This window comes from Mytilus californianus, unplaced genomic scaffold (genome assembly GCF_021869535.1).
Source record: "Mytilus californianus isolate M0D057914Y unplaced genomic scaffold, xbMytCali1.0.p SCAF_4, whole genome shotgun sequence".
NCBI classification, from domain to species: domain Eukaryota; kingdom Metazoa; phylum Mollusca; class Bivalvia; order Mytilida; family Mytilidae; genus Mytilus; species Mytilus californianus.
The window spans coordinates 62036154-62052732 of NW_026262690.1; the positions used below are offsets into that span (position 1 = coordinate 62036154).

Below are 16579 nucleotides of genomic sequence, written 5' to 3' on the forward strand. Positions count from 1 at the left end.
GATCTATACCAACCTCGGAACAGAGGAGTACCAACACAGACTGAAATCTCTACTTCAATGATAACTGCAGACACATGCATGGTAAAGCTGACAGGAGAATGATGAGTCCAAAATTAAAAATATCCATTCAATATACATTGATAGACATTTGGTGAGGTTCCCTTAGTTACAAGTATAAAGTTTAATGCAAAAACATTGTTTCAATTTATGTTGTTAAACTTTTTTTAACTTATACATACAATTAAAACTTAATAAAGGGCACATTTACAATTAGTGTGTTATGCTAGCTCTACATCTAACTTACATACATGTATAGGAGAAGGCAGTGTTCTGTTTTTTACCTCTGTCCGTCTGTCAGAAAGACTTTGGGTAGAAAATTTTCATCAAAGTTTTCTTGGTTTCTATGAAAGGAAATGATTTTATGTTTGATCTGCAGCTTGATAATGTTGAGATGTAGCTTGTAAGCAATTTAAACTCAATATGACGCTTTTAATACAAATAAATGGATGAAACATTAACTAAAGACAATTTTCATCACGTTTAATTCTTATAAAGTAACAAACTTATTTTGCCGAAAATCAGAATATTTTGATATACGCTCTATAGAGTAACAAGTACCCGAAATGAAGGAAGATATTTCTCAAAAAGTTGTTTGTTTGATATAAAATGACTAATCTGTAAAGTCCTTGCTTTCAACTCTTTTCTATAGAAATAAATCATTTATGCCTTTGAATTTCTTTACTTATAAGGTCCCTTATTGAATGTCCCTCTGGTATCTTTTGCCCCTTTTTTATAAATAAAAAATTATTTCATCAACTTGGTAAAAATGAAAAATTGCTGATGATAAAAGTGAATACACCCTGGTGCCTAGAAGTTGCTTTTGACTGTTGGGCAAAGCAAAATGACTGACAGGAACGCAACTTCTTCGCCTAGTTGCTGGCTAGCGTGAGCAAAGCTGTAGAGTTACTTCCTGTTCGCTGTCATTAATCAAGGAAAATTATATATTTGGTCTGCAGATTAATAATGATTAGTTGTAGCCTGTAAGAAACTTTTCCATCTGTGGTGCATATACTCATTGTACAAGAATCATGAAGAAAAATTTTCCTGAAAGATTTCTTGGCATCAATTAAAGAGAACGATCAGTTAAGCTTCAGTATACATGTATTGTTACCTCAATCAACTGGATGCAGTGATGCAGGTCCAGACGTGGTATTGGTCTTGTTTATAAATATTTTCCAATTGAATCCTTTAAACTCAGTATATATCTCCCAGTTGATACCATATTCCAGGGCTTGTATTTCCTATCAAGATTTCCTTGATAGAGGGTTGCTGCTCACAAGGAAGCTATTAAACCAAGAGTTCCAAATGGTGAAGTTGAAATCATCCCTTCGTAAATTTTACAGAAGCCATCACAAGTTGGTTGACCATTACAGAATATCTGTTTCACAGATGACAACAGATATGTTCCAAGTGTTGTAACTGCAATCCCGTCCCCTTTTCCCCAAATGTGACCTACTGAATTAGACTACTCACCAGGTTTGTACTAACATGAGCAACACAACGGGTGCCACATGTGGAGCAAGATCTGCTTACCCTTCCAGAGCACCTGGGATCACCCCGAGTTTTAGGTGGGGTTTGTGTTGCTAAGTCTTTTCTATGTTTGTTCTGTGTACTGTTGTTTGTCTTCCTCTTTTTATGCCCCCCGCCACAGCTGAGGGGGCATTAAATTTTACCCTTGTACGTCCGTACGTACGTCTCAAAGCTGGTTTCTGTTCTCTAACTTTAGTTTGCCTCATTCAAATGTTATGAAACTTATACACAATGCTTATGACCACAGATCGAGTTGAAAATGGGTGGCATCACTTGTACCATTCTTGAGTTATGCCACTTTATAAACATAAAAATTGCTGAATTTTTCGTTTCTGTTCTCTAACTTTAGTTTGCCTCATCCAAATGTTATGAAACTTTTACACAATGCTAATTACCACATTATACAGATCAAGTTTGAAATTGGGTAGCATCACTTGTACCGTTCTTGAGTTATGCCCCTTTATAAACATAAAAATTGCTGAATTTTTCATTTCTGTTCTCTAACTTTAGTTTGCCTTAACCAAATGTTATGAAACTTATACACAATACTTATTACCACAGAACTCAGATCAAGTACAAATTAGGGTAGCGTCACTTTTATCGTTCTTCAGTTATATCCCTTTATAACTTTATTAGATATGCAAGCGGGGGCATCATCTGTGTCCCATGGACACATTCCCCATTTACTTAGCCATGGCATTGTCAGTTAATTTCCGACTTTGAGTTTGAATGTCCCTTTGCCTGTGTCTTTCTTCTCTCTTTAACTTAGTGCAAAATTTTAGAATTCTTTCTTGAAAAGTTTTTGAAATCCAGTGAGATAGATGTTTAAATCAATGCCAACTTTTTGTAAATCAAGAGTTAAATTAATCATTTTGATAGGCAGAACTGTAAAAGTGGTACTATGTTTTGCATTTTCAACTTAATAAGTGTTGATCATTTTTGGCCCAGAAAATAAAGTTTATTGCATAATTTTTCGTAACAAATGTATTTCGACATATGTGATAGTAAGTAAAATAAAATGTGTTTTGGTTACAGTATGACCAGAGTACTCAAATATAATCATATTAAATTTTTGTTAATTGAATTTTATTGTTGAAAGGTACATAGATAAAGATTGTTTATTCTTTAAAGATGGGGAAAAAAGTTTTATTAATTTTTTAACTATATTGAGAGCCTGACATGCAGGACATGTAATTTTGTCGAAATGAATTAGTAAAAAAATTGTATGTTTATCATCTCACACTTTTGAGGTTTGATTGAAAATTGACATATATATATCTGATTTTAGTGAATCTTGAATGAGTGATTTGCTTTTTAAGTATTTTATTCAGAATAAAGAAATTAGTGTAGTGTCTTATCATTTCAAAAAGTCAAACATTGCTTTACATCAATATTTTCCAGCAATGCTATCAAGCAATTTAATTATGATACCCTTGATGCAATTATAGGTTGCACTTTGTAAATACAGCTGTTTCTCAAACCACACCTCTTTTGGGGAGATATTGAATATTCATAGATAATTAATTTTGTTTACATACTGGTTCCCAGTTATGATCTCTAGGTTTCATCTCATAGAGACATAACTTGGGAATGTTACCAGTAAATATACATATGCATATTGTCTATATAGAAATCTGTGGTAATCCTACAGTCAAGGTAGGGATAGTTAAGAAATTTAGTGTTAGTTTAAACTCTTAGAAGTTCGGGGCATATAAACGTTGAAAATATGCTACACAGCCCTATATTTTGACCTTTGAAAAAAATTGTAGTGCATATGAACTTTCCATTCTAGCAAGGAATTGTATATTTAAAAGGAATGGAAACGCGGCTCGAGATCAATCGGGATACCCGCAGAGCTATAATCCATGTCTAACTCGCTCGGAAGTATGATGAATAATACAAAGAATCATGACGGTGGTCCATTTCCTGTCATATAGATCAGTCTTTTAAATTCACGGGGTCATCTTGCTTGAGAAGATATAAAGGTGCGAGAAACTCAAAATCAAGAATAAACTTCCATTCCGTGAATAGTTGAGGCCTTAGGTATCATTTTAATGCCTCATCGAACAAACGTTTGTAATATTTTATTATGAAAATTCTTATTAAAATAGACCTTGGTCTTGAAACTTGAGTGAGTTTCATACGGATTACGAAACAAAAAATACAGTGTTCTGATTTTTTTCTGAAAGCTCGGCAACTATGAAGTGCAAAACAAAATAGTTGATATCATTATGAAGCTGAAACCTTATTCTAGCATTTTGCCATTTTTTTAAGTTTCTGGTAACATTTCTGAATTTTCTACGATTTTTTAGAAATTTCAGTTTTGAATTTCATTATTCTGTCAAAACATGTCTTTCAATCTGGGAGTGTAATACGTTTTCTTCTAAATATTGGAAAGTAGAAAGAATAAAGTGAGAAAATGATATATCATTTTAAAGAAGGAATATTTTCCTACAGTTTGGTATAAATTACGAATGCTAAATGATATCGGTACAATGAAAATGATTTAATTCGAAGCATGTTGAAAATTTTAAGTAGTGCGTCAATAAATACACCAACATTCCGTATTCTGGTAAGGGTTAAATAACTACTTGAAATAGATGTGACATTGACATACAATTTAAAAGCTTAGTCTTTTTTCTATCACATAGTGTTGGTTTTATGAAAATGGTGATAAAAACGAATTTGCTATGATTTTTCAAAATCCCATGTTTATAGTTCACATTGACGCCATTTTGTTCATTCAAGATCCACACCGACGAAGTCGGAAATTACAGGCAAGAAATGTATATAAGACTTCTTTTTTCTAGAAGAGCAGTAGTCTAGAGGTCGCAAAATATTCCTGTGTTGTTAAAATAAATAATATGCGAATGTCGGAAAGTTTTAACTGTTTCTAATTAAAAAAATTATTGCACCACGGCATAATTTAGCATTTATTAACAGGTGAGCTCGGCGTGATTTCTTTTTGACACCTTAAATCAAGGACAGCCTTTAGTTAGTATACACTGTTCCTGCTTAAATATATATACGACAAAAATTAGCTTATCAATGATACATGATAGATTATACTTGCAAATTGGATATCCCATACCGTGTTTATTATAACACCTATTATCTAAGTTCTTTTATCTAGACAAAATACTACATCTGTTCACGTACTTCATGTACTTCTTCCTTTATACTTTTCTATACCAGTCATATTCCAAAATTAAAAAGTTATTTTTTAAATTTTTGCATTACCTTAAATCTTTTTAAAAACTCGTATAATGTCAGATTTCATCTATTAATTGATCTTAATTGTTGCATACCTTCGTGAAATATCCAGAGGAGGTACAAGAAATAAATGTTTTTCAGAAGTAACTTCGTTTAAGGTTGTATTTTTTGTTTATTTCATTTAAGGAATTGTATATCTAAATAGACAATTCCTTGTTTCATTTCATGATTAAATGACCAAGCTCGATAACTACTGCTAGATAAGTAATGAGCCAGTTAGAGCGATGGGATGTAATTAACACACCACCCAAGTCAGAGATGCATCATACAATTTCCTTTGAAGTCAGCCATTTCCATTCCTTCTAAATATACAATTCCTTGATTCTAGAATATGATTTTTTTCAAAACTTCATAGTAAAAGTGGTACAGTTTTAGCCGTAAAAGGAGTTCCTATGGGAAATTGCATTGTCGATATTTACAGAAATGCAACCTATAAGTTTTCTTTTGTCCTCATTTATATGCAGAGCTTTTAATTGTCAACTATTGAGGGAATTGAAAAAATTATTTGGGACCAAAAATTCTTTATAGATTATTATGTCCATTTTTTAGGAACTTTTAGTTATATGTAATTTGTTTCACTGGACGAGAAGACATTAAAGGGGGCAGGGCAATAGCTGTTAAATTCATGTTCACAGATTTTACCCATATTCTTAGATTTTATTTATAACATACTAAAACAATTAAATCCAATTTATAAAAAGTCCAAAGGAACAGTTAACAATGAATGGACTGGTTATAATGTATAAGCAATTTGTGCATATTTTAGACTAGACACCATCTAATTATCCATCAAGATAACCCCCAAAGACTGCTGATGATAATTTAACATTATTTAAATATAGATCAAAAGTCAAGCACTTGCAATTATATATTGACAATTTTTCTTGATCTGTTTGATTTCATGTTACAGTTTAAAAATATATTTCAATCATTGTTTTTCCTGTATAAGATAATAAGAATCATTTTTTGTGGGCCAGATTAGTCAATGAAATGGTTATACCTGGTGGTTCCCTTGTTTCACTTTTTAATGAATGGACATGGTTACTACATACTGAAAACATGCTCAGCCTGTCACCACTAAAGTTCAAAGTAAAGGTTGCATGAATACGGATTCAAATGAGAATGATTTATTGACTTGTAAGCCATAATACATCAGCCATGTTTGTTTAGCTTATTTTGATGAAATTGAACCAAACTGACTGCTAATACTAATAGCTAAATATAATTTCTATATTCTGCTTAAATAAATGTTTGAAGCAAAAAAAAATCCTATTTTAATTTTTGTGTCTAATTCTTAGCTACTGTAGATTCATTATTATTCGTGTGATACCAGTTTTTGTTGATTTCTTGGGTACAGGTGAACCATGAATTTAAATGTTCAATGGATTACAAATTTTCTATAGGCTTGCATGCAGTTTTTGGCACAACCACGAAATCAAATATCCACAAAAATACAAGTTATCCTTAATCCATGGATATTGGTATGCATGAACATAAATGAATCCACAGTAATGCCTCGTTAAGCTTAATTTTGTTATGGAGTTGAATAAAGAAAAGTAACTGATGTTGTTTTCATTTTTCACTTTGATTTACTTTAAATGAAATACACCCCTTGGATTTTCTTAGTTGTTATTGAGTGGTGCATTTATGTGTGAAGTATGAAATATAAGCAGTGTATTTAGGCTTCTATATTATTGTTACATACCATTTCCATCACTACATTTATGTGCAAAAAATATAGAAACAAAGGATAGTTTTTGAAAGTCATTATGTCCGCTGATTTTTGTAGATTTATTTTTAGAACTTGCAGTAAGTTTCTGCATACATATCTTTTTGTCTATGGAATTTTTTTCAAAGGTACAGTTTGTTTAAAATATTTGTCAGTTTATTTCATTATTGAGAATATTTTGAGTTTATAGCACTATTAAGTTTTGACAGTATAAAAGCTCCTTCTTATGATGACATTACAATTATTGTAAATGGAATATTCTCATTAAGTACACATGAAGATGTTTCATGATGTGCAGTTACTAGATTTTAGGTTCTGTTTGTACTGTATAAATTGTGTAACAGACTTTAAAAGGTTGTAAATTTCTTATTTTCCATGAGTATCTACATTAGAGCTAACATATTGAAGAGAAAAGCATTTTCTTGTATTTTCTATATTCTTTTATTGAGAAGAACTCTTGGCAACTTCTATGACATTTATGACAAAACATTAAGAGTACTTTGAATGGATTTTCATGCCAATCTGAAGACAGTTCTGATTTTAATCATAGCTAAGTGTCTGTAGAAAAATGGATTTTTGACGGGAGAAATTACACTTATACATGATTAGCTGCTATTTGTCATCTGTTTAGCAAAATATTTCACTTTATTTCCTATAGTAAATACTGAATCTTAAGAGTTGTTTGGTATTGATTATTCATTACACAACAAGCGAGAAGGAAATCATCCCTAAGCGAACATTAAAGGTTTTTCAGATAAGGAAAAGTTAATGATTAGAGCATCCTGTTTTACTTAAGATTGTGGCTAATACTTTAATGTAAAACCAAAAAAACTGTTAACAATTGAATTTTTATGTCTCTAATTACTGTTGCTGTTGTGTTTGACGAGAAATGATGCATGTTACAAGTGATAGAAGTTTTTCTGTTTAATTTGTCTTTTGATTGGGATTTGTTTATACAATGTGCATTAAGTGACTGAACACAAAAAGTTTTTTCTGCCTCATTAATGCTAATATTGCATGTCTTCTTTCTTCTTTCAGACAAGCCAGAGTTTAAGAGTAAAGAGTCATATCTGCTGTAAGTCTTAGAATTGATGTCATTACAACATGAAAGGTTAAAGAAAAACATCTCATCTTCCTCATAATTATGTACATTTCAATGGAGTTCATGCCAGCGATAAATGTTAATGGCTTTCTTTTTATTTTGGTCCATTTCCTATTGACTACCTTCTAGAATACCACCCTATTTCGTGACTCATTAACTGGGAAGGTTTTAGAGTGATTAATGACTATTTTCAGTAAAAAGACACTAAAATTACATAAGGGTATAATTAACTAGCATCCGTTCCCACACTTAATATTTTGTACTGGAGAAAATACATGAAAAGGGAAGATAAGATACTGCAATCTTTGAGTTGAGGTTACAAACTTAAAATAACAAGGAGGTGAAAATACAAATAAAAATAATGTTTATTTTTCTGTGAAAACATTAATGACATCTTACAGCCAACCTTTGAAAACAATATCTTGGGAAAATGAAAAAAAATTAAAATAACACTTCATTAATTGGAATATATACATAAAAGACAAACCATCAAAATTTTATGTACAGAAAAACTGGTCAACTAAAATTTTAAACTGTGTTAGGATACAACAAAACGATGTAAAAATTTGCATGACAGTATCAGATGCCTGATTAATGCTTTTGGAGAATACTGACAGATTATATTTGGGATAATTTACAAGAGTCAATATCCCATTTTATTGTATAGATAGCACCATGATATTTCCCTCAGTTCATAGCGAAAAGTTAGCATGCAATATTCTATTATATTGCACTAGTGTAAATATAAAGTTAGAGGTCATAAGTGTTTCACCATTCGAAAATTCTGTTATACATTCATATAAAAACACATTTTCAATAAAATACTAAGTTATTTCATATCTGAAATTGAAAGAAAGTTTTGATTTTATATATATACAAATAAAAACTTGCAATAATTTTGAAATATACATGTATGTATGATTTCTACTTTTAAGAAAATCTTTTTAAAGACAAATAATAATTTCTGCACATAAAAAATATATGGCTATATAGGTAAATATGACAATTTTAATATTTGTATATGAATAAGAATTAATCAGTAACAACATGTCATAAAAAAAATTCTTAGTAACCAAAAACTGCTGTACACATTTACATGTTAATCAGTAAAAATGTCATCAAAATCAGATTTAAAAAAAAATTTGACAATGTTAAAAAGAAATGAGTTTCTATTTGAAAAGAAAATATGGGAATTTCCAAGTGTTGAAACACTTGACCTCTGACTGGTTGTAGCTTCAGTTATTAATGTGATCGCTGATCATTAACAAAATATGTTTTAAACAGTTTTGATAATAGAAGAATAGGGAAAGACATTTTAATTTGTTTAAATTTAAATTCTAATGATAGCTTACTGGTACATTTTAAATGCTTATTATGCAGGTTATTCATTGAAGAAAAAAATATCAGGTCATAATGCGTACAAACTTTTTGGGTCCAGTTTTAGTGTTGAAGAGTTTTTTTTTATATACTATAACATATACATATACCACTGACTGGCACTGAGTTTCCTAAAAATAATCACTTTTGTATTTGTTAAGTATAGAAATATAGAAATATTTATTATTATTTAAATAAATATCTTTATAAAGCAATGCCCTTTTATTAGCTCACCTGACCTGAAAGGTCAAGTGAGCTTTTCTCATCACTTTGCGTCCGTCGTCCGTCGTCCGTCGTCCGTAAACTTTTACAAAAATCTTCTCCTCTGAAACTACTGGGCCAAATTTAACCAAACTTGGCCACAATCATCATTGGGGTATCTAGTTTTAAAAATGTGTGGCGTGACCCTGTCAACCAACCAAGATGGCCGCCACGGCTAAAAATAGAACATAGGGGTAAAATGCAGTTTTTAGCTTATAACTCAAAAACCAAAGCATTAAGAGCAAATCTGACATGGGGTAAAATTGTTCATCAGGTCAAGATCTATCTGCCCTGAAATTTTCAGATGAATCGGACAACCCGTTATTGGGTTGCTGCCCCTGAATTGGTAATTTTAAGGAAATTTTGCTGTTTTTGGTTATTATCTTGAATATTATTATAGATAGAGATAAACTGTAAACAGCAATAATGTTCAGCAAAGTAAGATTTACAAATAAGTCAATATAACCGAAATGGTCAGTTGACCCCTTTAGGAGAAATTGCCCTTTATAGTCAATTTTTAACCATTTTTCGTAAATCTTAGTAATCTTTTACAAAAATCTTCTCCTCTGAAACAACTGGGCCAAATTAAACCAAACTTGGCCACAATCATCATTGGGGTATTTAGTTTAAAAAATGTGTGGTGTGACCCGGCCAACCAACCAAGATGGCCGCCACAGCTAAAAATAAAACATAGGGGTAAAATGCAGTTTTTGGCTTATAACTCAAAAACCAAAGCATTTAGAGCAAATCTGACATGAAGTAAAATTGTTTATCAGGTCAAGATCTGTCTGCCCTAAAATTTTCAGATGAATCGAACAACCTGTTGTTGGGTTGCTGCCCCTGAATTGGTAATTTTAAGGAAATTTTGCTGTTTTTATACGACCGCAAAAATTGAAAATTTTTTGGTCGTATATTGGTATGACGTTGGCGTCGTCGTCGTCGTCGTCTTCGTCGTTGTCGTCGTCGTCGTCGTCCGGCGTCGTCTGGCGTCGTCCGAAGACACATTGGTTTTCGCACTCTAACTTTAGTTTAAGTGAATGGATCTCCATGAAATTTCACCATAAGGTTCAATACCACGAAAGGAAGGTTGGGATTGATTTTGGGGGTTATGGTACCAACAGTTAAGGAATTAGGGGCCAAAAAGGGGCCAAAAATAAGCATTTTTGTAACTTTCAGACAATAACTTGTGTGTAAGTGTATGGATCTCTCTGACATTGTACCACAAGGTTCCATATCACAAAGGGAAGGCTGTAATTGATTTTGGGGGTAATTGCCTCAAAATGTTAGGAATTAGGGGCCAAAAAAGGGGCAAAAAACAAGCATTTTTCTAGTTTCATGACAATAACTTGTGTGTAAGTGTTTGGATATTTCTGAAATTGTACTACAAGGTTCCATATCACAAAGGGAAAGCTGGAATTGAGTTTGGGGGTAATTGCCCGAAACGTTTAGGAATTGGGGGCCAAAAAGGGGCCAAAAATAAGCATTTTTCTAGTTTCCAGACAATAACTTGTGATCAAGTGTATGGATCTCTCTGAAATTGTACTGCAAGGTACCATACCACAAAGGGAAGGCTGAGATTGAGTTTGGGGGTGATGAATCATAAGGGGGTTCAAAAAATTTTGGGGGGGGATTTTTTTTTTCTTTTTTTCCTTTTTTTTTTCTTTTAAAATTTTCCATTTTAAGTTGGTTATTTCTGATTTATATTTAAAAGCAAATAATAATGATATGGTAGGAGATACACACCAAACAGGATGTGTAAATTATTATATAATAAGTATTGTGCAATAGCAAGAAATTTTCAATTGCACAGTATTGCACAATAGCAAGAAATCTTCAATTGCACAGTATTGCGCAATAGCAAGAAATCTTCAATTGCACAGTATTGCGCAATAGCAAGAAATATCCCATAGCACAATATTGCGCAATAGCAAGAAATTGTCAATTGTACAGTATTGCGCAATAGCAAGAAATGATCAATTGCACAGTATTGTGCAAAAGAAGATACTTCGTATAAATTGCTTATTTCTTGATCAATTTCAATGGGGTTTTATTCTTGAATTCTTGGGGTTCTTTAATATGCTGAATCTAACCGTGTATTAAGTTTTTGGATTTTGGGCCCCGTTTTTAAATTGGTCCACATTGAGGTCCAAAGGGTCCAAAATTGAACTTTGTTTGATTTCATCAAAAATTGAATTATTGGGGTTCTTTGATATGCCGAATCTAACCGTGTATTTAGATTCTTAATTTTTGGTTCTGTTTTCAAATTGGTCTACATAAAGGTCCAAAGGGTCCAAAATTAAACTTAGTTTGATTTCAACAAAAATTGAATATATGGGGTTCTTTGATATGCTGAATCTAACCATGTATTTAGATTTTTGATTATGGGCCCAGTTTTCAAGTTGGTCCAAATCGGGGTCTAAAATTAAACTTTGTTTGATTTCAACAAAAATTGAATATATGGGGTTCTTTGATATGCTGAATCTAACCATGTATTTAGATTTTTGATTATGGGCCCAGTTTTCAAGTTGGTCCAAATCGGGGTCCAAAATTAAACTTTGTTTGATTTCAACAAAAATTGAATATATGGGGTTCTTTGATATGCTGAATCTAACCATGTATTTAGATTTTTGATTGTTGGGCCCCGTTATCAACTTTGTCCACATTGAGATCAAAAGGGTCCAAAATTAAACTTTGTTTGATTTCATCAAAAATTGAATATATGGGGTTCTTTGATATGCTGAATCTAACCATTTATTTAGATTTTTGATTATGGGCCCAGTTTTCAAGTTGGTCCAAATCGGGGTCCAAAATTAAACTTTGTTTGATTTCAACAAAAATTGAATATATGGGGTTCTTTGATATGCTGAATCTAACCATGTATTTAGATTTTTGATTATGGGCCCAGTTTTCAAGTTGGTCCAAATCGGGATCCAAAATTAAACTTTGTTTGATTTCAACAAAAATTGAATATATGGGGTTCTGTAATATGCTGAATCTAACCGTGTATTAAGTTTTTGGATTTTGGGCCCCGTTTTTAAATTGGTCCACATTGAAGTCCAAAGGGTCCAAAATTTAACTTTGTTTGATTTCATCAAAAATTGAATTATTGGGGTTCTTTGATATGCCGAATCTAACCGTGTATTTAGATTCTTAATTTTTGGTTCCGTTTTCAAATTGGTCTACATAAAGGTCCAAAGGGTCCAAAATTAAACTTAGTTTGATTTTAACAAAAATTGAATTTTTAGGGTTCTTTGATATGCTGAATCTAAACATGTATTTAGATTTTTGATTATGGGCCCAGTTTTCAAGTTGGTCCAAATCGGGGTCCAAAATTAAACTTTGTTTGATTTCAACAAAAATTGAATATATGGGGTTCTTTGATATGCTGAATCTAACCATGTATTTAGATTTTTGATTTTTGGGCCCTGTTATCATTTTTGTCCACATTGAGATCAAAAGGGTCCAAAATTAAACTTTGTTTGATTTCATCAAAAATTGAATTCTTGGGGTTCTTTGATATGCTGAATCTAACCATGTATTTAGATTTTGGATATTGGACCATAATAGGTGAATGTCCAATTTAAAATTTTTAAGTTCTTAGACCACATTCATTCTGTGTCAGAAACCTATGCTGTGTCAAATATTTAATCACAATCCAAATTCAGAGTTGTATAAAGCTTGAATGTTGTGTCCATACTTGCCCCAACTGTTCAGGGTTCGACCTCTGCGGTCGTATCAAGCTGCGCCCTGCGGAGCATTTTATTGGTTATTATCTTGAATATTATTATAGATAGAGATAAACTGTAAACAGCAATAATGTTCAGCAAAGTAAGATTAACAAATAAGTCAACATGACTGAAATGGTCAGTTGACCCCTTTAGGAGTTATTGCCCTTTATAGTCAATTTTTAACAATTTTTCATAAATCTTAGTAATCTTTTACAAAAATCTTCTCCTCTGAAACTACGTGGCCAAATTAAACCAAACTTGGCAACAATCATCATTTGGTTATCTAGTTTTAAAAATGTGTGGCGTGACCTGGTCAACCAACCAAGATGGCCGCCACGGCTAAAAATAGAACATAGGGGTAAAATTCAGTTTTTGGCTTTTAACTCAAAAACCAAAGCATTTAAAGCAAATCTGACGTGGGGGTAAAATTGTTCATCAGGTCAAGATCTATCTGCCCTGAAATTTTCAGATGAATCGGACAACCCGTTATTGGGTTGCTGCCCCTGAATTGGTAATTTTAAGGAAATTTTGCTGTTTTTGGTTATTATCTTGAATATTATTATAGATAGAGATAAACTGTAAACAGCAATAATGTTCAGCAAAGTAAGATTTACAAATAAGTCAATATAACCGAAATGGTCAGTTGACCCCTTTAGGAGTAATTGCCCTTTATAGTCAATTTTTAACCATTTTTCGTAAATCTTAGTAATCTTTTACAAAAATCTTCTCCTCTGAAACAACTGGGCCAAATTAAACCAAACTTGGCCACAATCATCATTTGGTTATTTAGTTTTAAAAATGTGTGGCGTGACCTGGTCAACCAACCAAGATGGCCGCCACGGCTAAAAATAGAACATAGGGGTAAAATTCAGTTTTTGGCTTTTAACTCAAAAACCAAAGCATTTAAAGCAAATCTGACATGAAGTAAAATTGTTTATCAGGTCAAGATCTATCTGCCCTGAAATTTTCAGATGAATCGGACAACCCGTTGTTGGGTTGCTGCCCCTGAATTGGTAATTTTAAGGTAATTTTGCTGTTTTTGGTTATTATCTTGAATATTATTATAGATAGAGATAAACTGTAAAAAACGATAAATGTCGGCAAAGTAAGATCAACAAATAAGTCAACATGACCGAAATTGTCAGATGACCCCTTTAGGAGTTATTGCCCTTTATAGTCAATTTTAACCATTTTTTCGTAAATCTTAGTAATCTTTTACAAAAATCTTCTCCTCTGAAACTACTGGGCCAAGTTAATTATAGATAGAGATAATTGTAAGCAGGAAAAATGTTCAGTAAATTAAGATGTACAAACACATCACCATCACCAAAACACAATTTTGTCATGAATCCATCTGCGTCCTTTGTTTAATATTCACATAGACCAAGGTGAGCGACACAGGCTCTTTAGAGCCTCTAGTTGTTTTATTCACACTAGTTTTCTTTTTTTTATTAATGAATGTCATAACCCCAGCTATACATGTAATTAGAAATCAATTCTAGCTAATGTGCTCCTATACACAGGAGGAAGATAAATAGAAAGACGTTAGTGTTTCTTTCAGTGTAATATCTAGAGCATTAGGATTTGATATAAAGCATTTACATTTAAGTGATAAGAAAATTATTCTCTCCAACAGAAATGTAATAAAAGGTTCAAATTGTTTTAAAATGATTTTTACAGGATTGAGGATATTTGCAAACGGCAAATCTTTTAATCAGGACATAGAATTGTATGTCAAGCTTGACTGGCTTCAACTTTCTGGGGTACAATTGACAAACAATCCTCGAATTGTTACTTTTCAATCAAATGTAATGTTTTGATACCTGTCATTGGCACAGTAAATAAGCAAATTCTAATTTCAATTGTTTACCTTTTCAAAGGAAAAACGCTGAGAAAACCGAAAGTATATTTGACTTCTAAATACTGGAAACAATACCGGTCAGAAATACGGGTGAAAACAGGTCATTTTCTGAAATCCCGGGTTATTTGAATACCCGGCCGGTATTTAAAAAATCCTGTGTGAAGGGGGAAATTCTCAGGTGTGACCCAGCAGAATATGGGTCAGTTGACAGCTATCTTTAGATGAGAAAAAACACACACAAATGTGACAATAAGACAGGATTTTACATTGTTTCAAAGCTTGATTGCTGTTAAATTTGTACAGATATGTTTTTTGATTTGATTCATTTGATTGATCAGAATATATATGTAAACCTCAGATCTGTGTACGGCCTCAAATCTGTGCCCCATCGTGACGTCAATCGCTAATCTATGTCCGTTAAAAAAGATACGGCGTCAAATCTGTGTCCTTTTTTCAAATTTGTCTTCAATCGTGACGTCATTCGCAAATCTATGTCCGTTAAAAAGATACGGCCTCAAAACTGTGTCCTTTTCTTAAATCTTTTTATACGACCGCAAAAATTAAAAATTTTTTGGTCGTATATTGGTATGACGTTGGCGTCGTCATCGTCGTCGTCGTCGTCGTCCGGCGTCGTCTGGCGTCGTCCGAAGACACATTGGTTTTCGCACTCTAACTTTAGTTTAAGTGAATGGATCTCCATGAAATTTCACCATAAGGTTCAATACCACGAAAGGAAGGTTGGGATTGATTTTGGGGGTTATGGTACCAACAGTTAAGGAATTAGGGGCCAAAAAGGGGCCAAAAATAAGCATTTTTGTAACTTTCAGACAATAACTTGTGTGTAAGTGTATGGATCTCTCTGACATTGTACCACAAGGTTCCATATCACAAAGGGAAGGCTGTAATTGATTTTGGGGGTAATTGCCTCAAAATTTTAGGAATTAGGGGCCAAAAAAGGGGCAAAAAACAAGCATTTTTCTAGTTTCATGACAATAACTTGTGTGTAAGTGTTTGGATATTTCTGAAATTGTACTACAAGGTTCCATATCACAAAGGGAAAGCTGGAATTGAGTTTGGGGGTAATTGCCCGAAACGTTTAGGAATTGGGGGCCAAAAAGGGGCCAAAAATAAGCATTTTTCTAGTTTCCAGACAATAACTTGTGTTCAAGTGTATGGATCTCTCTGAAATTGTACTGCAAGGTACCATACCACAAAGGGAAGGCTGGGATTGAGTTTGGGGGTGATGAATCATAAGGGGGTTCAAAAAATTTGGGGGGGGGGGATTTTTTTTTTTTTTTTTTTTCTTTTTTTCCTTTTTTTTTCTTTTAAAATTTTCCATTTTAAGTTGGTTATTTCTGATTTATATTTAAAAGCAAATAATAATGATATGGTAGGAGATACACACCAAACAGGATATGTAAATTATTATATAATAAGTATTGTGCAATAGCAAGAAATTTTCAATTGCACAGTATTGCACAATAGCAAGAAATCTTCAATTGCACAGTATTGCGCAATAGCAAGAAATCTTCAATTGCACAGTATTGCGCAATAGCAAGAAATATCCAAAAGCACAATATTGCGCAATAGCAAGAAATTGTCAATTGTACAGTATTGCGCAATAGCAAGAAATATTCAATTGCACAGTATTGTGCAAA

General features: G+C 32.5%; 1 protein-coding gene across 1 annotated transcript in view; it reads left to right on the plus strand.

Moving 5' to 3' along the window:
- LOC127698607 (dihydrolipoyllysine-residue succinyltransferase component of 2-oxoglutarate dehydrogenase complex, mitochondrial-like) overlaps positions 1 to 16579 on the plus strand; it is a 50503-nt gene that overhangs the window by 4645 nt on the left and 29279 nt on the right. Inside the window, exon 2 of the mRNA XM_052202150.1 lies at positions 7631 to 7667. Coding sequence (XP_052058110.1) covers positions 7631 to 7667 — 37 coding nt within the window. The remainder of the gene's footprint in view (positions 1 to 7630; positions 7668 to 16579) is intronic.